The sequence below is a fragment of the Columba livia genome, chromosome 2 (genome assembly GCF_036013475.1).
Source record: "Columba livia isolate bColLiv1 breed racing homer chromosome 2, bColLiv1.pat.W.v2, whole genome shotgun sequence".
Classification (NCBI taxonomy): domain Eukaryota; kingdom Metazoa; phylum Chordata; class Aves; order Columbiformes; family Columbidae; genus Columba; species Columba livia.
In genome coordinates this window covers 75,244,303-75,270,001 of record NC_088603.1, presented here as the reverse complement: position 1 = coordinate 75,270,001, position 25,699 = coordinate 75,244,303, and the positions used below count along the sequence as shown (strand labels likewise).

At 40.6% G+C, this 25,699-nt stretch overlaps 1 protein-coding gene across 1 annotated transcript; it reads right to left on the bottom strand.

Annotated features, from left to right (window-relative positions):
- Positions 1-1,087: 1,087 nt before the first annotated feature.
- On the bottom strand, positions 1,088-20,502 carry VPS4B (vacuolar protein sorting 4 homolog B). Its single transcript, XM_065052558.1, has 11 exons — positions 20,250-20,502; positions 17,398-17,509; positions 15,962-16,112; positions 14,619-14,686; positions 11,583-11,702; positions 11,185-11,341; positions 9,841-9,989; positions 9,589-9,670; positions 7,346-7,565; positions 4,510-4,647; positions 1,088-2,800 (listed from the first exon to the last, which is right to left on the bottom strand). The coding sequence occupies exons 1-11, from the start codon at positions 20,274-20,276 to the stop codon at positions 2,699-2,701; spliced, it is 1,326 nt and encodes a 441-aa protein (XP_064908630.1). The 5' UTR covers positions 20,277-20,502; the 3' UTR covers positions 1,088-2,698.
- Between the last annotated feature and the right edge of the window lie 5,197 nt (positions 20,503-25,699).

The window sequence follows — 25,699 nt, the reverse complement described above, 5'->3', positions numbered from 1 at the left end:
ATTGAAAAAACTACCCACAGGAAGGAAAGAAAATGACATTTTTTTATATTGCAGTCAGAGTGAGTATAAGCAATAACACCAGAAGTCAGCAAAAAAAATGGTAAGCTAATTAGCCAAAGATGAGTCATCCACCAGACCTTATGAAAAATGCATAACTAATTTATCTGGTATTTACAAAGTTTATCAATTATGTAAAGCAAATATGACCCTTATTTTGGAATATTCTCAATTAACACTGAAAACTAGAAGTGATTTCACAGCTCTCTCACCCCCCATTTGGCTATCATCTGTTCTGGGATAACTTAGCTAGGAAGCTCTGTGATATATATTAATTGATTCCCATTTTACAAAGACAGCAAACCAAAAAGTTGCTCTTGTAGCTGCACTCTTAAGCAGCAATGTTTATTTGGAATATATTTCTAAAAACAACTTTAAACATCAAACATTAATGCTTCTGTTACAGGTGTCATCCCACAACTGAACAAGCAGGAAGATGTAAATTTAAAACATACAGTATACTTTTCTTCTACATTAAAGGATTACAGTTAAGCTTATGGAAACCCATACCACAAAAAAACAGGTTCCTGAGAATTTTAAGATTGCAGTAAGGACTCTCATTCTAAAGAGGTCACGAGACGAGTATTTCAGAGAGTAGCTTCGAACCTCTGAAAGAAAGCCCTGCCAGTTATGTGGCTCACTTCTAAGCGTTAACGAGAGACAACTAAGAAAAAGCAATCCTGCTGCAATGAGGATTAAATTTACTAACCACAGTTGCCTGCACCTAAACTGGAATTTCTATGCCCCCTTGGCCCCCACAAAGGTCCACAAAATAGTTGCAGTCCACTGATTCACATTTACACATTCCAACGTAAGACAAAGGTAAAGCTGTGTGTAACCGAATGATTTTGGAAAGAATGTTTCCTCATGTCAGCAAACAAAAGCTCAGCACCTTGCAGATCAAAGAATCTCTAACTAAATATTTTGTTTTGCTGTTCAACTAGAAACCAAAGTGAAAAAAAAAAATAAAAAAAAAATCAAGCAGTAAATTCTTGAACATAACACTGAAGAAATACTCAAAGAACATAGCTGATGTTGTACTATAACATTTTACTTCATTTAAGTACAGCAAATTTCACCCATCCTATGATTTATAAAGTACACGAAATATGTACATAAAGGAAACTGAACCCCATTAAAGGATGATTATATATGTGCATATGTACATATAACATACACACACAAAATGTGCAAATTTCTTTTAATGCAAGTTAAACAAAGCATATGCAGGATAGAGTTGTACAACGATAATGGAACATGAAGTATTCTAGGTTTCCTAATGATGTTTTCTATCTACAGCCAGTGCAAACTTACAAGGCACAAACTCAACGCTGACACTGTAGTGTTGCAAGTTACATTCAGGCACATCTCAATCTCTTGTTCTTCAGAAGAAGATCAGTGGAAGTGCTACCCTGTTTCCCCAGAAATAAGACCTACCCTGAAAATAAGCCCTAGCATGATTTTTCAGGATGCTCGAAATATAAGCCCTACTCCAAAAATAAGCCCTAGTTACAGTTCATTAAAAAGTCAATTTAAATAGTGTCCAGGCAGCTACGCATGTAAAAAAGTAAGCATCTTTTGAAGCAAAAATTAATCTAAGACCCTGTCTTATTTTCGGGGAAACAGGGTACTTCTGTGCTAAAGTGCCAGCCTTCTCCCCAAGTTTAAGCACTAAACTGATGTAACCTATATGCAGTTGTTATCAGTGGGGTTCTGAGTTCATTAATCACAGGGAAGTCTGTGGCTAAAACATGTTATACTCTTGTCACATGTGAAAGTTCATTTCTTAAAACACCTCCCATACATTCTCCATAGACTACCTTGCCAGCCTTGACATGTGGAATCTAACAGAACATTACTAACTTTTTTTTCTAAATTTTGTTAAACTCTGGCAGAAAGTAAATGCAAATTTAAAAAAAAAACAAGAACCAGCAAAAAACCTTCAGAGACACTTGTATTTAACAAACTTTTGCTCAATTGCATAGCGACACATGTGCATCAGCTAGTAAAGAGTTAAAAGCTTGCTGTTTAAGGCAAAATTTTAACACAGCATAGCAGAAAAAGCCAAATACCAGTTTCATCAGTATTTAAACAAAGTACTGGCCCATGTAGGCTTATCCTCAGAGTTTTCTTTCTTACTTTAATAGCAAACCCACACTTGCAGTATGCCTGATCAGCAAATTTTGTTGCATTTTTTCTGAATAAAATGAGAACAATTAATATGGAGGCTGACTGACACTAAAAACACCCGACAAATATACTCTCTTCCACCCCTCAAAAAAGTGTTTTTTGAGGCTACTGGGAGTTTAAAACTCACTTGTACCCGGCTCTAATAGAACACCTAAAACTGAACTAATAATTTGAAGTTTTCTAGTATTTAACAGACGTTACCACATCACTTTGTGTCTCACCCTAAAATTGTATTTTCCTATTATTTTTTCAATAGAAGACATTTAATAGACATCTGAGGAAAACAATACAATACAAAAGCTTAAGGGGCTTTGCAAAGGTATCTTCTGTTCCTTTCTGCAAAGTAAGAAAGGAGTGATTTTATTGGCATTTATTTGAAGTGCCATCAATAAAGAGACAAGAATACTTAAGAAAGCAAGAAAAGTTCTAATGCGCCACATATATCTTTGGTTTAGCCTTCCTGACCAAAGTCTTCTGTAAACTTCTTTAACTTCTCCAGGTCCTGTTCATTAACTGTTGGTTTTGTACTTGATAGTGACCGTAGCATATCGGCCTGTTGGGAAAAAAGGAAAAAAAGAAGAAAACAAGTGTTTTCAGAAACAAGTATAATACTACTGCTAACAATCTTGTTGCCAAGACAAATATGCATTAAAAAGCCTATTAAAACAACATGACCATAGGAACTCCTATTTACACAAAACTTTAATTAAGCTTAAACTTCCTCTTTTTTTTTTCTTGTCAGTTACTATTTTCCATCCCATCTTTAACTACAGCAGCTTAAAGTGGAACATAATCAGAAGTTCCCACATACTCTTCATAGTCCAGCAATATAGAACAATAGGTTGTGATTCATCTCTAGCAAAGTTTTACTATTCATGACTGGTAATTTCTGTCTCTTCAATTCAGTCAATTTCCTAGATAAATATTTGGACACCAGAAAATGGAGTTCAGAAAAATCACAGGTCTGTGGAGTTGAAAGCAGCAGTTAAACCACCCCATGAATAAAAAGGAGCAAGAAAACAAACCAAGTTGTAGCCACAAGCAACTGAAACAAGTAGATGCCTGACACCGCATATTACTATAAAATTACAGATAAACCCAAATGTTAACATCATTATTTTCTAGACTTGGTATTTGTCTCAGACTAGAGATACCCCGCTTAGAAAGAATTAAAACTTGCTCTTTTTAAGTACAAGAACTAACTTTGGACACTGAAATAACTGCCTATGCAACTACATTGCATCAGAGCCCAGGTACTATTACTAGCACACAGGAATTGTTATGTTTTATTCCAGGAAAGACGGATTAAGAATCTGCTCAGACCATGTCGGTGGAAGTTTTAGGGCAGGCTTACACCTGCATACATCCTTTTGTCCTTCCTCAGTATGTAATTATGCACAGAAAAGTATTTTCTAAAATATAGTGACAGTTATATCTGCAAAGCACTGCCTACTGTTTTAAAGGTTTGTGAGCCCCATGAAATACACTGACATCTTGCATTCATTACAGGACTGTTTACACATAAGAAGTGACAGCAGCACAGCCTTCCCTCAAGCATTGTACTTAAATTCAGAATCTTCTTTTGTTGCTCTTGGGGAAAAATACAGAATGAGTGTACAGCATTTTTTAAATAGTAAATGAAAATTTTAATTAGTCTTAAAATTCTGTATTTTATTCTCTAGACCAAAGCAAATATTTTAACACAGACAAAGAAAACAGATAAAGAGCTGTATCACCTGTGATTAAATTTAACCAAGACTACTGTTACATCCACCATCTTTTTACATTTTATTGTTTATGCCTGTATTGATTTCATGGACAATATTTGCCTACAGCAGACCACTTCCCAATTTACACTGAATATTACTTTCCATTTCCCAGTATCAATATTAATGCTACAGAGTGGTGGGAGGGAAGTATACCTTGGGGCAAGGTTTCCAAAGGTTTGAAAAGAATAGAAGACAAGTGGAAGAACAGTGGAAGAGCCAGATGCTGTCTATGGATGAAGGACAGCAGCTGCATGCCAGGAGACAAGAACAATAAGAAAGAAATGCTTATCAGGGATAGAGCAGTGGCTTTTTCACAAGCATGCTGTACTGTAGCACTTATGTTGTGAATTCAAGTGTCACCTGGTATGTCCATTATTTCTGAAAACAACCAACTCATCCAATTGCCTTGCATTACCATTCAAAAGAGTCTTTACCTGTAAGTCTCTTCAGAGTTCTGCAAAGCAAGAAAGAAATGCTACAAAAGCACACCTACCATGGAAACCTGAGGCTCCAGTAATTTATCACCTGGAACCTCCATCCATGTCATTTCTATGGCTTCAGGATCACCTGGAGAGCAAGGCGTGAACAAATCTACCATCACATTTGGATTAGACAGTGATGGTCCTTTTACCTAAAAATAAGAAAATACTCAGTTTATAGGAGTTGTAATTTTAAGGACAAAAACCAGAAGCGGAACAGCATCTTTAGAGCAAAAACATTCCCTCATTTTCAGCAGATGTCCCACCCACTGAAAAGACATGTCCTGTGAAGAGAAAGGGTATAAAAGCACTGGCATCATTCACTTTGAAAACATACAGCTGTAGCCAGATACTGAAATTCACATGAGATCAAATCCCAGGAGCCACTTCTTCCTTAAGTTGAATACTTCTCTGGAAAAACAGCAAGCCAGGAAACGTAGTTGGAGAAGACCACTCTTCCTAGTCCCTGGACATTTGTGAGTTCATTCTTCAGTGGTTAACAGCCTCCTAAACACTTTTTAGTAATTATCCTTTAGCCCCTCAAGTCAGGAAGCCAGAGTTGGATTTTCAGTCTTTGACACGCTGCACTACAAAGTTCTGAGCACCTTTTCTGGTGCCACCACAGCAGCACTCAGTAGAAAACAGGGCCATCTGGTGGGAGAACAGAAACCACCCTTTTTTATTTTTCCAGACACACAAGGGAAGACCCAAAAAAGCTGCACCAGGTGCCTCTTCCCTTTCTGCAACACATTATCTGGGATCCACACTTTTATTTTCTTTCATCATTACCTGAAGCATCACACATCCATGGAAACTCAAACCATATGCAAAGATTGAAAGACAACACAGTAACTGGCTATTTTTAACAGCAGAGAACTGGATTTGCTATTCTAAACTGCATTTCAAGCACAATGCTGAAAAACACACATTGTAATGTTCAAAATGCACCCTGACAAACCTGCGTTATGATAGAGAGCAAGGAATGGTTTACAATGAATTAATAATAAACTGAGGAAAGCACTATTTAGCTGGGGCAGGTTGTCTGTTATGATTAAAATAATTCATAAAGCTAAGATTTTACTTATGAAAACAGGAAATCACATCCAATGAAAGTGCTAAAAACACAGGTGGAATCGACTTATGTCAGAGCCCTCAAAGTACTGTAGTTGTGGGTTTTTCCCCCAAAAGGAGATAAGAGGTAAGAATTGCTTCTGGGTTGCTCTGCAAACTGTGACAACTGAGGTTATTTCATTGCTCCACAGCAGTCAGACATTCCTCAGATTCTTCCAAATTTGAACAAAAGGCTAAAAGGTAACAGCCTTTACCCAGAAATGTCACTGTCATTTAAAGTCAACAGTGGATAAATACTTCAGGCAATCACTGCTTAAGGGCAGCAAGCATCTCAAAAGTCCTTGATATATCAAAACAGCTGCTTAGTTTTAAACAAATACAGTTTACATCACAGTGTTACTGCTGAGTTGCCCTCAGAAGAAACTTAAAGTGTTTAAAATACTAATTTTGTTTTTTAACTGTGAAAAGCTCCTCAAAAACCCTTTAAAATGCTGTTGTTTTTTTTTTTCTGTTTGTTTCCATCATGGTGGCAGTGTGGATTTCCCCCTCAAAAGACAGGCCGCAGGTCTGTTTTAATAACTACAAAGTTGGCAAAGGTTTCCTTAATGCAGAATCAGGAAAGTTAAATAATCCTCCCACATTCTGGACCATGATGGATTTAAGTGGTCCTTCCTCTTTGAATCTTAAACTGTACATGTTCCTTGGAAGAAAGTACATGGAGAAAAGAAACCAATCTTCAATTCAAAATAACTGTAGCTGTTTGGTTTAGGGCCCTTTAGGGTCTGCTCTAAAAAAAAAAAACAAACTACTACACAGGAAAAAATATAGTTTTATTTAACTGATACATATTGTATGTATTTGGAGCTCTGTTTGTATCACTGATGACATTATCACACTTCTTTTTTTTCAATTTCAGAGCTTAAGGGTTTATAGAGAACAATTAATTTGACTGAACATGACTCATATGTGCAAATTCTCCAGGGGAAAACAAGTCTTCCCAGATTTAATGGATATAGATTGGTGCTAAAGGACTCTAGTTCGTTCTTTGTCAAATAAAGTTTTTGAGATCCAAACACTCCAAATAAATGTTTAAGTCAGCACATAGTATGTAGAGGTAACTGCAAGATAAGCCAAACAGTGTAGTTTCAAAAGTCTCTTTAGAGTGCACTTAAGTAATGGTAAACTAGTATTCACATTGCAGCAGAATTCAGAGGATGATGCATGCTGCCCAAAAAATAAAACTCAGTTGCCTTGCTTCTTTACTACTGTTGCAAGTAGCATTGATGCAATGTTTTACCAGAACTTTACAAGAACCTTAATATTTCAGTTTGAAAAATATGCCAAGTAAGCAGAATGTGCTTAATTAAAATCCATATGGATAAGTAATAAATATAAACATGCTAGAAAAACATGAAACACCCAGTAACTTGATACAGAAAACAAGAACCTCTGTAACATTCCTATTTAAGTCAAACTTCGAACTGAATGCTTTTAATACTACCTAGAGTCATGAAGAGTCATTAAATCTTGGATTACACAGCATAGATAACCAGAAAGAAGCCTCACCACACTTAGAGCAGGACTGGGGAGGGATGGACAAAGAAGGAGGAAAGAAAAGAAAAGGGGGGGAAATTCCCAAGTTGTCCCTCAGTAGATAAAAAGAACATTCATAACATGCAGTATTGCCTAAAACCAAATTCAGTTTACTTGCAAGGCATTTTCAAATAAAGATAGTTCTCAGAGATGAAGTAACTTGAAAAATTTCTGATTTCTACTTACTTTTTTAAAGTGAGTAGCTGATTGCACTTTTCTTACAGGCTGCATCAGCGCATCACGTACAATGATACTTATATCTGCACCGGAATAGCCCTCAGTTCTCTTTCCAAGCTCCCGATAATCTGATTCTGTTAGGAGATTTGGAGTTGAACCAAGGTGAAGCTTGAACATTGCAGCCCTGGCATGGTCTTCAGGTAAAGGAATATAAATACGCTTCTCAAACCTAGTTTAAAAAAAGAGAAAGCAAAACGTTACACAGATGCTAGCTTGGGCAGGTGCACAGTGGAAAGAAGCTTATGCAAATAAGTATATAGTTCTTTCCTAACAATATTAGAAAGAAACAGTTTCAGTATTATAAACCTTAAAAATCTAAAGCAAATATTCAACAAGCCATTCTCATAAATAATATCATAGCTAGCATAAGCTAACCTCCAGAATATAACATTTACTTCCTTTTCATAACAAAGATTTTCTCTTCAGACTGGAGTTCTTCCAGATTCTCTTCAGCAGAGTTTGTGGTTTAAAAGAAAAAAATGATGGGAAAAAGTCTTGAAAGTGTATCTGAACAATTTGCACACTCAACTGCCTGATTACAAGCTAACATAACCGCCTTCTACTGTCTTCAACTAAATTAAACTTCACAGTTGGAAGCAAATTTGAAGTCATTCCCAATACAGTTGTCAGAAGAAAATGTTGCTAAGTACAGTTCTTCCTTTGGAGCAGCATCTGTTCTCACAGTGGGGATTACCTCCCACCAACAAAATAAGAGCAAGTCCAAATTCTGTAGAACACAATTAACTTGGCACACATGACAAAGTGGGCCAAACCCATGAAAAATTAATTTGATTACTGGCATTGTTGTACAAGTTCCTTTATGTCGTATGGACAAGAGTTAAAGAACTACTTTTTCACACTGCAGAGAATCATAGAATAGTTTGGGTTGGAAGGGACCTTCAAAAGTCACCTAGTCCAAGCCCCCTGCTGTGTGCAGGGACATCTTGAACTAGATCAGTATGCTCAAAGCCCCATCCAGCCTGGCCTTGAACACTCCCAATGATGGGACATCCACAGCTTTGCTGGGTAACCTTGTTCCACTGTCTCAGCACCTCCATCATAAAATATTTCCTCCTTTTGGCCAACCTAAACTTACCCTCTTTCAGTTTAAAACTGTTGCCTCTTGTCCTGTCACTACTGGCCAAGGTAAAAAACAAACAAAACAAAAACATCTATCCATCTTTCTTATAAACCTGCTTTATATATTGACAGGCTGCAATAAAGTCTCCCTGGAGCTTTCTCTTCTCCAGGCTGAACAACCCCAGCTTCCTCAGCCTTTCTTCACAGGAGAGGTGTTCCGGCTCTCTGATCCATTTTCATGGTCTCCTTCTGGACCTACTCTATCAGGTTCATATCTGACTTGTACTGTGGACCCCAGAACTGGAATTTCAAGAATGACTTCAAATTTTAAGCAACACGTTCACCTCTAAATCTGTCTCACACAAAACTAGTGTCATACAGGTTGGAAACAGCCTCTGGAGATGACCTGGTCCAACCCCCAAAGTATGGCGAGCTTGAATTAAGTAGATAAAAGCCAGTGACAGTCACACAAAAGAGGTGTTTCTTCAGCCTACAAAAATGGCCATTATGCAAGCTGCATCCTCATCACAACATAATTATACATGTCACACAGCTGTATTTGTCCTCTGTTGCTCTGCAGCTCAAAGAATGATCCAGCTAATCAGATATCTGTATTGAAGCCTTTTTATCTACAAAAAAGCATGAAAACATGCACTAAAAGTTGACAAATTATGCCTGACTATTAGAAAAACACAGTGTTTCTCTGTAACGTAAGGTTAATCCCTGAAATATCTCAAGGTATTCAACAGTTTGATAACAGCTGAAAAGGAAAGCTCTACCCCCTCTTACCCTTCTGAGGTGCATATTTTGTAAATTGTCACCCAAGACCGCCAGAAAACCAACCAACAAGGAAACAGGATGGTTTTCTGCTTGCTCAAGCACAATCAGCTAACCAACAGATCAAAGAAAATACAGGGCTAGTATAAGAGTGAAGAACCTACCTCTTTGAAGGGGCAAGAGGCCATTTGTTTAGCTCAGTCCACCTCATGGAACTGAGTTGTAGAACATTAGCCATGTCTGAAAACTTGAGCTAGATTACTGCCTCAGGTAGTCTCAGACCAAACCCTCACAACAGTTGCGAATTTCATACCATGAAAAAAATGCCATCATACCTTCTCCTGATAGCTGAATCCAAAACCCAGGGTATGTTTGTCGCGCCTAACACCAAGATTCCTTCATTGTCAACACCAACCCCTATATCAGGGAAGAAATAATTTCATTGTTTAGATGATAAAAAGGACAGTGTTCTAAAATGTCATCAAAATTTAACACAGTGGAACTGCAGATCTTTTTAGTGTTCTCATGCAAGCTATGCTTAAAATACTTAATTCCTTTGACTGACTCTGAAAACCAAATAAACTTACCTTGCATCTGGACTAGAAACTCTGTTTTTATCCGTCTAGCAGCCTCACTTTCATTTTCACTTCTCGACCCACAGAGGGAATCTATCTCATCAATGAAGATAATAGAAGGCTTGTTTTCTCTGGCAAGCTGGAACAAGTTTTTCACTAATCTTAAAAAAGGAAACAGATTCAGTTATCTTAATGATTACACAAATATAAACGCATACTTTAAGATTATGATACAGCCACTTCCTCTTAACTTAATCAGATTAACTCTAGAGACTTTGTAAGAAATAACACATACATTTACATTATACAACTTTACTAAATACTTTCTATATGACAAGAAAAGTTGATTTGAAAAAACAAACCCAAAACTTAGCTGTATCTTATTAACACATTTTACTAAGCTAAAAAGGAAAATAAACAGGAACATGCTGGGAATTTCTTCACATTATCAGCACTAAATCTCAGGCAACAGTCTCAAATGAAGTCAAACAGAAAAAAAGCCAAGCTGGACTCAAGTTCTTTATTCCTTTCGCAACAGAAGAAAAGCAGCTTAAGGTTTCCAGCTTTTGGGAAAAAAGTCCCAGTTCAAACACTCTCTAAGGGCCTTTCTTTTTCATCCTATCAACTTTAAATAGTGTTGCTCAGTTGACCCACACTTCAAACTATTAAAGCATGGTTTTGACAAGTATCCTCATCAAAGTCCTTTCTGTACAAACAACCCAGAGGTTTTTCTTAATTCAGAAAATCTTCATTGGAAGCCTACATGGACAGATGCCTGCACTTCTAGACTTCAGCCAACATGTCACTTCAGGCTTCCTGGTCTTCTACACATATCACATAGTAACAAACAAAGAGTTAGCATGGGGAACAACAAAATTTTCTCTCCTTCAACCTATTTCTGGAAGTCTCTTGTGTATCCCAGATTTTACTTCAAATCAGGATAAAGAAAAAACACCTCTGTATGGATAAAGAAATGCCACATGGTAGCAGCAGAGCTGCTGGGACAGATGAGTGAGGAGATGCCAAGAGGCAAAGTAACCCAACACTTCAGACCAATGCAGTGTGCAATCACAGCTGAATTTAGAAGGGGATGAGCTCCGTGGTGTTCCCAAAGCCTTTCTGAGCTATTTTTTTTTAACTATCTTGAATACCGGAGAGAGGTCCATCTGCATCAGCACAAAAGGCAGTACATAATGATATCTTCACATGGCACTGCAACATGAAGTATAGAAATACCTGAAGGTTGTTTTTAAAAAGACACAACCCTCCCCTAAAATTAACTTTCTTTACAACAACTTATCTATATTAATTTCTTCTTGCCAATGTTTTCCTGGACCTCTGACAACTCCAACTTACTTTTCACTTTCACCCAACCACTTTGAGACAAGGTCAGAGGAAGATACTGAGAAGAAGGTAGAGTTGTTTGCTTCTGTTGCCACAGCTTTTGCTAAATAAGACTTTCCCGTTCCTGGTGGTCCAAACAGAAGAATCCCTCTCCAGGGTGTTCTCTTTCCTGCAAGAGAGAAAACAGCAGTCTTCAAAATACTGTAGAAAGACTGAACCTATTTTTCTGATGAAGTCCCTCTAATTTACTCAGAGGTTTTCCACATCTACCCATGAAACTTCTGTCAGATGGATCGCAATCTTTTTGTTAAGAGCTCAGCTTAAGTCTCTGACACACTGGCGTAACACTTTCCTCCGATCCCAGCTCTGGTCTTGACTGGCCAAAAGCAAATAAATGCCGTAATTCTGACCTGTAAACAGGTGTGGAAACTTAATAGGCAAGATGACTGCTTCTTTAAGTGCTTCTTTGGCACCTTCGAGACCAGCAACATCACTCCATTTGACATTTGGTCGCTCCATAACAATTGCTCCTTTAAGAAAAGATGGTATAAATTAGAGTTGCACATATCTTTTCAAAACTTCAATAAATTCCATTTTGGAAAAAAAGAAATAGTTAAGAGAACTATGTGCATGTCCATACTGAATAAAACCAAGGCATTTCTAAGTAGATACAAACAACAAATACTGTTAGTTAAATTGATGTTATTGCTACAGAAATCTGTCACATTGTTTTACCACAAGAAACCATAGATAACCAGATAACAGTTACACTCCTGCAGTCGTCAAAGCTAGTCCGTAACTGACCAGCAAATGTGCATTTAGTAGTCACAGATGAGTACCTTCACTAATAGGTACCCAGGCACCATGTCCTCACTAAACCACCATTGTACTTCTTGAAGAATTCAAATGTAGCTGCACTAGCCCAGGACTTAGAAGATTTACCAGCAGATGAAGTAATTTGTTTGGTAACACCAAACATGCAGTAAACAATGAGACCATCTAATGGCAAAGAGCTTTGAGAGCTAGGGCTGAAACTATCAGAAAAATTATATGGAGCCTGCTTAGCTGCAGAAGTATGTTCTTAGCCAAGCCATGATCCCTCGAAGTTTATCACACCAAGTTTCGTTTTGCTCAATCAAGAAGTTCAGCTTGATTTTAGCCAATCAAGCTGTAATTTAGCCTTCTCTTCAGACTTCAGATTGCATAGTCTGTCATGCTAAAAATTATTTGTTGACTACTTTTAAATGAAACAAACTGGATCTGAGCTAGTGACTGAATATTAGATCTCATAATCCTAGCCAAGGCAAATCCAAAGGGTAAGAGAAATTTTCTCAGGTGAACAAATGTCAGCCAACCCAATGCTTACCTAAATACTCAAACACACTGAAAGTTTCAGTTGCCCTATTTCGCTACAAGGGGTTTTCCATAATTTCACAATTGGCTCTCACCAGCTATTTTCTTGACACTTTCACCTTATGCCTTCAGAGCTCTGACATAACTTAAGGCTTTTTTCCTTTTACAGAATTGAAAATGTACTGTTACTCACTGCCTAACGAATAAAGCAAATAATGCTTCCTTTTTAAGTACTTCCTTTGAGATTTTTTCTTTTGCTGCATTCATTTTCCATCAGATTGAAATGAACAATTTCTGTTCACAATTGCAATTGTTAAAAAATTGGAATTCAGAGTCCAAAAGCAACATCATATTGTTAAAAATGTTTAAAATATTATAGAGGAGGTTAATTGCCAACTCTCTTAGCTTGCAATCTATATACTGGAATTATTCAACCACCCACTTCCAATGCATTTAATTCCTTCAGCACGTTGATTACATCTCGGATTTTCTTAAAGTAAACAGAACCATGTGCTCCATCACTCAAGTAATCAGCAGAACAGGTAACAGTTCACATAGGAACAGGAGATTATTTCAAAGTTGAAATACCAGAGTTAACTGCACCAGACATACCATGGTAACTGAAATTACTGCAGTGTAAGAGATCACCTGTACCCAGAGACAAATAGAACTGGAATTGCAAGGTTCCTAATTTTGTAGGTGTATGTTAATAGCTGGAAGATTAAGCAATAAAGTGCCAAAGGCCTTTAAAATTCTAAACAAGAGTACATGGCAATAGACTCACAACTACTATCCAGTCACTTCTCCCACAATACGCCATGTTGCCATTTTAATTAAAATCTTGATAAATACCCACAGATTTGGGAAAGTTCTGTAAGGCAAAGTCATCTAAGAGTAATAAGGCAGCAAAATCAAACATGAAAGATTTCTGTGGCTGTTGTGTGAAGCAAAATGAAGATGAGTAATTTGAAGACTGCCCAGAGCTTGTATTATCTGAATAACAGACTCCTGTGTTAAGTTTAAAGGTACCAAGAATCTCTCACCTCAGACTTCCAAGCAATCAAATATATAAGCAAGAATGCTGTGATTTTATAGAAAGTATCAAAGAAGTGGTGCGTGCAAGAAATGGTTTCTTGAATTAAGAACTGAAGTTCAGATTCATGTGGGAAGAAATGAAGAGGGAGAGACAGGATAAGAGTTCAATGCTCATAATTTTTCTGTTATTTTAAAACACAGAAAATTGTTCCACAGAACTGTGCATAGGATTAAATAAATGTGTAGAGCAGTAGAAAAAGGATGGCGCAGTTTCCAAATATGGTACAACAGCTCCTGAAATTACACAATCAGAAATCTGGTAAATACATTCAATCTTTGTTACGCTGAAAAACAGGGGGAGAACAATGAAGTTCCTTCAGATACATGAGCACCTTCTGGCAGGGAAGACCTTAACAATTCTTCACCATTAAAGGGTAATAAATATCAAGCAAACCGTCTTGTTTTACTGGGCACAAAACTTACTGGTAGCTGCTATACATAGCATCACTGACTATATTCAGCATTTGAGTTCAAAAACCCAAACTATTATCTTAATTGGGAGAGTATCATCACCACATATGAAAAAATGGTGCCCATTACTATATAAACAAGTAAGAATCCATATTCGCAATTCCTACACTTGATCACAAAATTTTAGATGAAAATAATGCTGCTTACACTAAGCATTTGTATGATGTCTGGTACCTCAGGCAACAATCTAATACACTTAAGAGTAAAAAAATACTGATTCAGTCTAGCCAATAGCTACCTGGGATCTTGCAACTTCTACCTTTGGAAAATGCTATCCTGATAAATGGTACAATTTTAACATGAAGCATAGGGTACACGAGATAAATTTCAACATAGTCACTGTATAACTTCATGGCATACAAACCCATACTTCCATAAAGACCATGCTTGCGTATGTGAAGAGTACATACTAGTAGTTGAGTAACTTATAGACAGTAAGTGAATCCATAACTTTTCAATTGCAAAAATACAGGAATTTGCCTGACTGAAGCCACACCTATTTAAATAAAAAGATGCTTCAAAATTACCTTGAAGTTGATTCTGTAGCTTCTTTTTTTCAGGATCCTCTGACTCTTCTTCACCATCACTGTCATTCCTAATTTGGAAACAAGAAAAATGTTGGAATACAATTAAAGAGACCGCTGTCTTAGAATAAAAATCAGAAAGCAAAAAGCAGAAAAAACACCAGTCTGAGGAATGGAAGAAACCTTGAGATGCTTTCAGATCTCTACAAGTTTACAACATTGTACTCCTGCTTTTCTACGTGACATTCTTTCTAATTCAGTCTCCTCAGCATCTCAACTTCCTCTTATGGGTCTGAGCTCTATTAACACACTTGTACATGCTTTGAGCCAGCTGTATGAAACAAAAGCCCTTGTACTGAGCAACAGGGAAGCACTAAAACAGTTTATTTGTAGACACTGGCACTTATTCCCTATCTGGAGCTGCAACAGGACATGGTCAATGTCATTTACTACTGTGAAACTCTACACCCTCCTCTTGTCAGAGCACAGGGAAGTGGAAGTTAAAGAAGGAAAAAAAAGAGTTAATGAACAATTGGAGTGGAGGTCATGAAAATACAGGTTGCCTCTGTGATATTACCAACTCCTTCTATTATAAACAATCAGAACACAGTACAGCTCCAAAAATAAAACTGATGAGACGAGCAGACAACAAAGGAGACCAAAAAAATCATGTGAAGTTTCAAGAGACAACTGAGCAACTCTAGCTGTTCAGGACTGCTAAAAAAGAGCAATCCCAACAGAAGGTATCACCCTGAACCCTTCCTCTCTCCTATCTCAATAAAGGTAGTAGCAAATGCAAAAGAGGCACTGCTTGTTCAGCTCTCCAAAATGCAAAATGAAAAAAAAAAAATCTAATAAAAAGAAAGCAGTGGAGAAACTAGGCAGCAGCAAGGCATCAGACCAATTCAGTCCATCTTACAGAACTTCATCCTGCATAGAGCTTTGCACCTCTCACCAAGTGCGAGACAGATCAAACTTGGGCCACAGTAATCATCAGTCTGAATTTATTTTCTAGTAAGTAAGCGTTCACATGTAGAAAAATTTTAAGGGTCTTCGGGCTCATCTCCATTAAATCCAATAAGTATGTGTTAGTCTGAAGCAGCTTTAATTCTTCAGTGAATTTCCTGTGCAACTGTTCACACATTTTAGCAAATAAGCACAAATGCCCATGATGCTAATTCATGTTTGTTTGTTTGCTTATTTGTTTTATTAGCCCACTGTATTTCAGGATTAGTAAGTCATGTAAAGCATTTCAAAAACACTAGGTAAAATGATCTTTGAAGAGTTGAATTTTTGAATAAGCTTAGTTCAGGAAGTATTTTGCTTTACCTTATCCAAAAACATACCCTTTTCCATCAGTAGGACCAGACTCTTTAACTGGCTTTGGTGCAGTTTTTTGTTTCTTTTTCAGATATTCTTTCAGCTTTTCTGCTCTGTCCAAGTATTCTGCACATTTCACTCTAATGCTCTGTTTTGCTTTATCACCCTGTGCTTCATCTAAGAGTTTGAAGAGAAACAATAATTTGTTAACAGCAAAACACATGTACATCAATCAGAAAACAAGACTAAATCTCTGTCTCATTTATCACTTATCAATATATCTCTCTCAGGGCTCACCACATAAGCAAACACCTCAATTACTTATTTTCCACTATACCATGTAAAAAAGTGACAGGAAGGATGCCATCACCTACCAGAAATCCAATACATGCTTGAACATTGCTTTGGCTTAAAATTTGACCGTAAAGGATTACGGACAATGGCACTGGAAGCTTTTCTGTCAGCCTTTCAAGCAGCTATACATTGTCTTAATAACTCCTTTTCTAAAATAGCTCATCAAGAAGCTCTGTGTGTTGGGGAACGTTTATTTAGAAACATACTTTATTTTTCCATAGCCTGCTAATTGTAAAAGATGTTCACGTGATAAAGAAAAAAATTATATAAAATATCTGAAAGAGTTAGGTGTGGTTCAACAGCCTCACTGTTTTCTTAGTCACTATTACAGTATTTCAAATCAGCAATCAAAATTTAACATGTTAGGTTTATGTGTTAAGTTCCCAGAAGTGCATCAATATTGCTAAAAGCATAGAAAGTGATAATCTGTTAAGGTCTATAAGATATAAATGGATAGGAAGTGATAAACACAAATCATCCTAAGTATCTATAAAGAAAATAGTTGCGTTTTTTTCAAGTCACTTATGGCAGGTAAGCAAGTCCACTTAGATTATGGCTGCACCTACATAAAGAAAGCCCACTCCTTGCATACAAACAGTGAACGTGATGCAAAAGGTACACAGAAGTGGGAAAACAAAGGCATAAAATAATAATAATGAGAATATGGGAACTGAAGAATTACAACATACAAATCCATCTCATACATTTTTTTGGCCACGATGAACAGCAAGACTATGAGATTAAGCAAAAAATGCCAGCAGAGACATTGTAGAAAGGCAAGCAGCATGAGTTGAGGAGGAAAATAAAAACCACTCCATAGATACAAAAGTTTATTGCGTAACAAGTGGTTTTCAGCACAACAGAAATATAGGGATCCCTGTACTTATTGTCACATTTCTTCATGCGCAGTGGCCAGCCTGAAACATTGCTACAAAGTTCAAATGAGAGATAGAAAACCCCTGTCTTAAATATATTACCTCAATCAAACTACAATGAGCAAGTATCAACTGATGAAAGTAAAAATTTAAATACTGATGTCAACATAAGAGATTACTCTGGGTAATTTGACCACTAAACTCTACTTAATCATCCAATACATTAGACTTACATTTAACAACATGGAGAAAATACTGCACAGCATGTTGGTACAAGCGGAAGGCTTCCTCATAATTTCCTGCTGTATCTTCTTGTGCTGCCTTGTTAGCGAGGTCTATTGCTTTCTGTAACACAAGCAAATAATTACGTGCTGCGCAAAAGCATTTTGCACGATTAAAGAGACTTTTTAAGCTGTTTTTTGATGGCCAGTTTTTCTGCTCTTCAACATCTACTCCAAAAAGTTGAAGGCAACTGATTGTAAGTCTTAGGTGGTGCATGACACAATATTTCTGTCCTTTTTTGAAAAGTGATTAACAAACTGATGAAACTAGCACACACAAAAGTCTAAGTGAGAAGAATAAGTTTCTGTGTACAAAGTTAGAACTACTACTGGTTTGTCTATGCAGTTTTTCTTACTAATCTCTTGCATTTATTATGGAAAGAGTTGGAAACCCATTTTAAGTTTTTTTCATTGCAGACACAAACACTTTGAACCGAGCTGTAACACCAGAAAACCCTGTCAACAGCAGAGTCAATACAGGAAGTACATGATTACAATGCACTGAAACTACTACTATCTCTTGTCCAACCCTGTGCTGGGAGACATCTTCAAAGACTGACTGTTTGTTTGGCTTCTCTAGAAGGATTTAGGTTCTTGATATTCAAGTGAGAAATTCTAGTTACCACTCCAGTAGGAAGGGAGAAAAAACCCCACTAGACAGAAAACATACCCAACTCAATGAGCATCAAGAAAAGTTCTAGAAGTTATAGATGGATTTTTAATTTGTTTGCTGAGCTAGTTTCAAATAAAACTGACTGTGATTTAAGCCATCATATTGCATACATTGGCCTGTGGATTTGTTGCTATCACTGTTACTCCTTTGCTCTTAAGTGCTTATTACTTTTTACTACACTTTGCTCCTTCGAGTGCCTATACCATTTCAGGACAATTAAAAGTGTCAGTTTGAACAACTAGCTCATGTAAGCTTAAAAAAGGCAACTGATTAGCCAGAGTTAACCAACAGTAACTAAATCTTCTATAGCCCCACACCTGCTTTTCCACTTTATGTCAATTTCTCTTCCTAAACATTGTTAGTATGCTTAGGATCGTTATGGTAATGCCAGGGAGCAAGGTGGAGAGCTTCAACTGCAGCAAGGAGCTTTCATCAGACATTCCAGTACAAATATTCTTGCCATTATCTGGATACTCTGATGTATTTCAGGCAAACCAAAGCTAGTAAACCGCAGGCATGAGAGAAGAAACACCAAAATCTGCTGCTTTGTGTTGGTGTCTTGGAAGCAAATATCATCTCACTGGATCCATCTGAAATCAAAGAGTACTTTCTTTAAAAACAATGATCCAATAAAGCAGACTCCACAGCTTGGTTGTGGCAAGTGTTGGGATGCTTTAAGTATCTGTTTCTTTGAAAGAGAACTTAGCCTTTCTTTTTTGGAAGAAGATTTGAGCTGATAAGCAGTTTACCACATACAAATGAGCAGTCCCCTCCTTGCTGCTCATCTTCATCTTGTGCTGGCTCTGTTAGGCCTCTCTATGCACCATTTGAATCCAGGAAAAGAGCAAAAACTAAGCCCCAAAAGGAGTTACTTTCTTCTTAAAGTTCTTAAGTCCCTTTAGCAACTTAAATTACCATATAACAGTCAAATTATTCCAGGATCCAGTACAAAGACAGCGATGCATGTGAGAATAAATCCAAAGAATAAATAGCAAAGACCACCTGCTAAAATGGAACTGGAGAAAACAGAGCATGTTGCGGCCCTGATCCTCTGAAATAGAAAAAAAGTCTAGATCATGTATTGACTGCTTTTGGTATATTCTATTTTTGTAAACACCCAGAAGACTATTACTTGGGTATTAGATTCTCAGCCCTAACACTTAATTACATCAGCAAGCATCTTGGCCTGTTATTGTGATGAAGAGCACTGCTATCAAACAGGATATAATTTCTTAGAAAATTGTATGAACTAGGGCATAGATGACCCGCTCTAACTATCCATGAGGCACAAGTTGTATTTATCAGGCTATGGCTTGATAGTTTGATGAACATCACCCTCAGAAAGAACAGTTGCGCCAGGGGCGGTTTAGATTGGATACTAGGAAAAAATTCTTCAAGGAAGGGGTTGTCAGGCACTGGAACAGGCTGCCCAGGGAAGTGGTGGAGTCACCACCCCTTGAGGTGTTTAAAAGGCATTTAGACGAGGTTCTTAGGGACATGGTTTAGTGCTGGAGTTAGTTTATGGTTGGACTTCATGATCCTGACGGTCTCTTCTGACCGAAATGATTCTATGATCAGCTTAAACGGGTTTAATTCTCCTTCTTATTCTCTGTGATATCTCCCCCAACGTTGTCAGTACAAGCATTACATGGCCATAGTAAGTTTACAAATATGATAACAGTTTAAAACAACCACAGAGAAAAATGTGTATTTTTAACTTCGGTAGTTTCCAAACCTGTTTCACCAACCGCCCACAGAACCGATTATACTGCCCCAACCGAGGGTTAGTGCAAATAGAAAAACGGAACAGGCGAGGAGTCTTAGAAAAAACCTAAGCCAAACTACGCGTTCAGACCACAAGAGGTAACAGTGCTGTCCAGGCAGACACCGGGACCCGCCGCTCCAGCGTCCCGAGGGGCTGGTGAGACCGCTTGCCCGGCAGCTCCCCCTCCCCGCCCCTCCCCAGGGAATCAGGGCCTCCGTCCGAAGAGCCCAGTGCGGATGCGGGAATTCACCTCCCGAGTCCCAAGCCGAGTCCCCTCTCCGCCCCCAGGCCCGGCCCAGGACACCCCCCCGACGGCCGCCGCCCGCCGGCTCCGCCCCACCCCGCGCAGGGCCGGTGCCGCTCTACCTGCAGGTTGTTGGAGATGCTCGCCATAGCGGAGCGGGGAGAGAGGAAATTGCAGGAGAGAGCGTGGGCCCGCGGCTGCCGGCGGTGGAGCTCCGCTCCGCTCCGCTCAGCTCCCTTCCCTTCGCCGTCCCCCTCAGAACCGACACCGCGGCCTCCGCCCGCCGCTTCCGCAGCCCAAACGCCGACCGACTCGCTTCCGCTTCCGGGCACCGCCCCGCGCGCCTCGCTTTACGTCACGCCATGCGCCTCGCCTGACGTCACGCCACGCGCCTCGCCTCGCCTCGCCCCGCCACGCGCCTCGCCTCGCCCCGCCCCGCCGGGGAACCACGCCCGGCCGCAGGAGGGAGCTTTGCGCATGCGCGCTGTGTTCACGGCCGGCCCTAACTGGAGAATGCTGGCCTGGTTTTACATTGGTTCTCTGAAATGTTCAAAGGTCACTGCTGGGGTTTGGGGTAACATTATTTTTTTCCCCTGTCACGGTTAGTGCGGGAAGTTTTCCTACATTTCTTAGACTGCTTCCCAGCGTCTGGTTGCTGTCTGGGCGCCGTCTTTGCATAACCTGGCACGCGTGCACTGTGTTTTATTCACAGAAACAGCTCTTAATACGTGGGGACACAGTCATGAGCAGCCAAGCGTTGCTCACCTGCGGGTTAGTAATACAACACGGGTGATGCGTGTGAAGGAGGAAGTGACTCAGAACACAGCAAATTATAAACCTGTTTTGTAAAGTTAACTTGCTCTGTGGATTTATGAACGTCTGCTAAATTAGTGCCACATCCTTCCCTGTGCTACTGTAACTCCCTCAGGGCCAAAATGAATGTGTGGGAAGCTTCACTAGATTCATAAACCTCCTTCCAGCTACCACCAAGTAACCACAGTGCAAGATTGACTTAATTTCAGTGCCACTTTTTATTTTGTAATAGTTCAATGAACCTTTTCAAAACTATCAGTAGTTTTGCTATCAGTAGTTATCAGTAGTACCCTCTGCCTGTTCTGGGCAGAGGGTAAAAAGTGTGCCCACAGTCACCCCTATACCTGGGAAGGTGGTGGTAATCTCTTAGTCAAGTCATCTAGTTGGCAGTTTGTTTTCCTAAGTGTTCTCATATATCCACATGCTGGAGGGCACTTTGGTTGATTTTTAGGGATGGTCAGTAACAGCTGTTCTCCTTGGATCAACTGCAAACATGAAAAGACACGACGTACCAAAGATTAACTCATGTAATCAGGCTTTGGGAAATGAGGTGGTAAAGAGAGTTGGTGGAGAAAGTGCAGTTTGTTGAGTTTATCACAAAAGACAACTGAAATTGGCGAAGTGATGGGAAAGCTAATGATTTCTAAAGGAACCTTATAGCTGTGTTGTCATCAGGATTCAAACATAGCATCGATGGTGCAAAATGCTCAAGAAAACTCTGTGTGTTAAATCACATATCCATTTCTTTCTTGTTCCATCTTCAACACATGAGGCAAAACCATCCTTTTTACCCTTTCACCATTGATATGCCGTCATGGAGCCTTTGGCCTACTTTTAACCTCAATTTTATTTAAAACACACTACTTAGTTTGGGATATAATTTCCCTTCTGTCTTTACCTTCTCATTCTGATAAGTGTCACAGAGTAAGTTCCTGTCACTAATATTTCTGGCTGTGTCACCTGCACTTGTGATTTTCAAATCTATAAGGTTATATTTAGCTTTTAGACCTAGGTCTAAAACAACAAGTACGTCACAGGCGTGTAAGTAGTAAATGCCTCTCCAGTCACACTGAACTGGCTTCTGAAACTCCTGAAAAAAAACCCTGTTTTCTTCAAACATGAATGAGATTAGAAAAAAAAAAATCTGAAGAGGCAGCCATGTCTTGACAGATAACAGGCTAAATCTTGCATTCCTTACTTAAGTCTTACTCATACAGGATTCCTACTATAATTTGACCTTGCAGCTAGTTTTGCCTGAGGAACAACAGGCTGAATGGTGAGTAATGACATGAAGATTAATTCCTGAGAAGCTAATGAAGAGTCACATCAAGGGTATTACTTCCATTTGATGGACAAGTACAATCACATTATCTAATGCTTCCCAGTGCTCAAGTTCCTGTGTAACCATATTCCAGGAATCCACACCACAATGATTGTGTACAACTAAGTGTAGTGAAAATAAAACATAATAAAGATATTATTATAGGTACCTATTGGCCTCAGATAAGCCCATCTCCTAGTTGCCTGGGGCGTTGTTACTCACATCGCTACGACTTAGGTGGCATAGGCACATATGATCTCCAGTGTTCCTTAAGGCTGAGCAAGCTGTTGTGGAGAATGCTTCCTGGTACTGCCTTGACATGGAAGGAACGCGTCCACACTGCATGCTGTGTGAATACCTTGGGCCGAGAACAAATGGGCACACCAATAAAACAATTCATGTCTACAGCACAGCTGTGACTCATATCTGTGATTTTCCTCCACCGTGGCATCTGAGAGGTATCTAGACATTAATGTTAGTATCAGAGTGATCACAGTGCAGATAGACAAGGCAGAGAAGAAAGGTAGGGAAAGATAACTTACATTTTTCTATATTTTTCTACCTGATGAAATCATGCAGAAAGATCAGTCTGACCTAGATAACAAAGGCCGTCAGTAACAAAACTAGCAAGTAAAATTCAGGTTGTCCAAATCCCATTGCGTTGCATTGATCCAGTTTGGTATACACTGTATGGGAATATACCGGAAGATTGGCGAGGAGGTTGGTTAAATGTAAATACACTCAAGTGACTTGCAGCTGTCTGTAGAAAACGCACATACATCACATTAATTGTTTTACTGACCTTGTGTGCTTGATGAGTAGAACCTCTGTGTTAGATAACATAGGCATGTGAGAATCTCTAGGCACCGTATCACTATGTCTGAGATTCCTGCTTTGTTGTGAGAAAGAGCAGGAGGCTGTGCCTGCCTGAAGCCTTGAAATACAGGTGAGCTCAGCAGGCCCAGCGATCTTCCAGCAGGGCTGAACTGACCAGTGCCTGTGTCCCCGCTGGTGTCACCTCCACCTGGGAGCTCAGGTGTGGCTTTGGAGATCCCCCAGTAGAGAGGTAACTAATATAAGACTTGCTCTTTGCAATGCATTCGTGGCCTCTGGCTCTTCTTGCGATGTGCCTGTGTATGCATTCACAACACACAGTGAGCTCATACACCCGAGACTGGACCTTCAACGACTGGACAAACGAGCCATGGGCAATCCCTTAATTCCTTTGCAGTATTTCACTGGTGTTTCCCTTCTGGCCTCTGGTACCTCAGGAGCCTCTGGCTCAGCCCCGTTAGTCTCCAGAAGTGCTCCAGTGAGGCCAACATGACCCCGGGCCACCGGCTGAGGGTCCTCACTGGCACCTCACCCCTCTAACCTTGGTGTCTTGTCCCACAGCTTCTCACGGACTTGTGGGAAGTCATACCAGCTTCCTCATGGTCCCATCATGGTCCCATGTCCCTGATGGGACAGAATTAATTCTTCATTCTTTACACTTCCTAGCCACCAACAGTAATGACAAGTGGTGGTTGTATTCAGTTGATCTGTAATTTCTCCCTGTTTAGGAAAATGGTTCCTTAATTCAAACTTTTGTGTGTCTGCAGGGCCTTGAGGCTGTTCCTGTGTGGGCATTGTGCATGTGAATGGCAGGTTTTCTGCAGGCTTGTGGTTGCGCTCTCTCCTCTCTTTGAATGAGGAACTAAAGAAATGCAAAACACTGATGGAGAAAGAGGTGCCAATCAAGGAGGGAATGCAGTTTTAACTTTACATTTTATTGGCTGTTGCTGTAGCCAAAAGCCTTAATAACGAATGCTGCAAAACTAGAGTTGCTTTGCAACGTTGGACGGTGCTCAGTGATGGGTGGTGTGGGTGTTGGTGATTAGTGAAGTCATCTTGTACCTGAAGGACTGAAGGGCATCAGTACCCCCTGGAGAGCCCTATTTGGGATGTGTCAGCTGGGCTGGGGCACAGCTTGTACGTGGAAAAGTGTTTGCCCTTGCAGTTCTCTACTTTGTGCTCTGTCCTCTTTCCTCAGTTGGCATGGGATGGGTGTGAATGTTCCATGACAACATCTCGCAGCTTGTGACGCTGGAGCTCGGGCAGTGATGGACACCTCCATTATCCCGGTGCCGATGCCATCACTGTGGTTTCTCCCCTGGGCAACCATCCCCTGGAGCGATGCCCTCTGTCCCCAGCCTCTCTCTGTGTCCATTCCCAGGCCAGCTCAGCCACCCTTGGGATGGGCAGGGTCTGTGTTCACCCCCTCCCACCGCACAAATGACTGCAGGCAGAGGCGCTGCAAAGCCAACATCCAACTGGTTTAATGAATGAAGCAAGAAAGCGGGATCTGGGAGGGGCTGGGGCTGGAGAGGGTGGGTGGGTACAGGCCTCTGCATCTCCTCTGGGTGTGGGTGCCATGGGGACAATGCTGGAGAGGTGGGTTATGGGTGACCGTACAGGTCGCAATTTCCATGTCCACCTCCCTCTGCACAAAAACCTGCAGCTGCCCAGTGACATCTACAGGGCCACCCGTCCCAGTCCTCCTGGGCCAACTTCTTCAGGTACTGCCGCTGTGGCCGCTGCTGGGATGTGATGGGCACCAAGTCCTGCTCAGCACAGTGGGCACAGCCATGAGGCCCCTGGACCCGAGGGATGGCGGGGAGTTGGCGGGAGACGCGGCAGCCCGGCAGCCTGACAAAGCCTGGGCAGCTGCTGCCACAGCCCCTGTGGAGGGTTTGGCCCTGTGGGCACAGGCGCAGTCATCTCGGCTGCTGGGGTTTGGATTCCCCGGTGCTCATTAAGTGTGTCCCCTGGTGGGTGCATCCTCAGCCCCGGGTGGGAATGCTGCTCCTGGGGATGCTGGTTCCAGTGGGTGGTGGGGCTGCCAGTGGTGGGGCTGTCAGCAGCAGGATGGGGTAGAGATGGTGGTTCCAGGGCTGTTGGTACCAGGCTGGGGGATTCTGGGTAACAGCAAGGTGCCAGGCAGGGCCATAGCCTCTTCTCCGGGGTTGGGCCGGCAGGGTTGCCAGGTGAAAGTGGCAGAATTGGCGCTCAGCAAGCCCGAGGCCAGCGCTGTCGTGGTGGGCAGAGTGGGCTCCCATGTTGGCTGGGCCACTGGCACCCCATCATCTTCTTCTCCGCTTTGGTGGGATAGTGTAAAGCAGAGAGGTCTCTTGCCCCTTGGGGGCTCTGGCTGGTGTGGGGCGCTTGGTGTTGGTGGCCTCTGTGGCTCCCAGTCCTGGCAGCACCCGGCAGGAGACGGTGCCTGGTGGCAGGGGCAAGAAAGTGAGCAGCACCTGGGGCTGCCTGCGCTGCAGCTCCTCCATCAGTTGGGCCATGGAGGGTGGATGAGGCTGGCAGGCAGGCGGGGTGCTGGCCAGGGGACTCAGCAGTGGGACCCGCAGGGGGCTGAGCAGAGGCCTTTCCAGAGGGTCCTTCAGG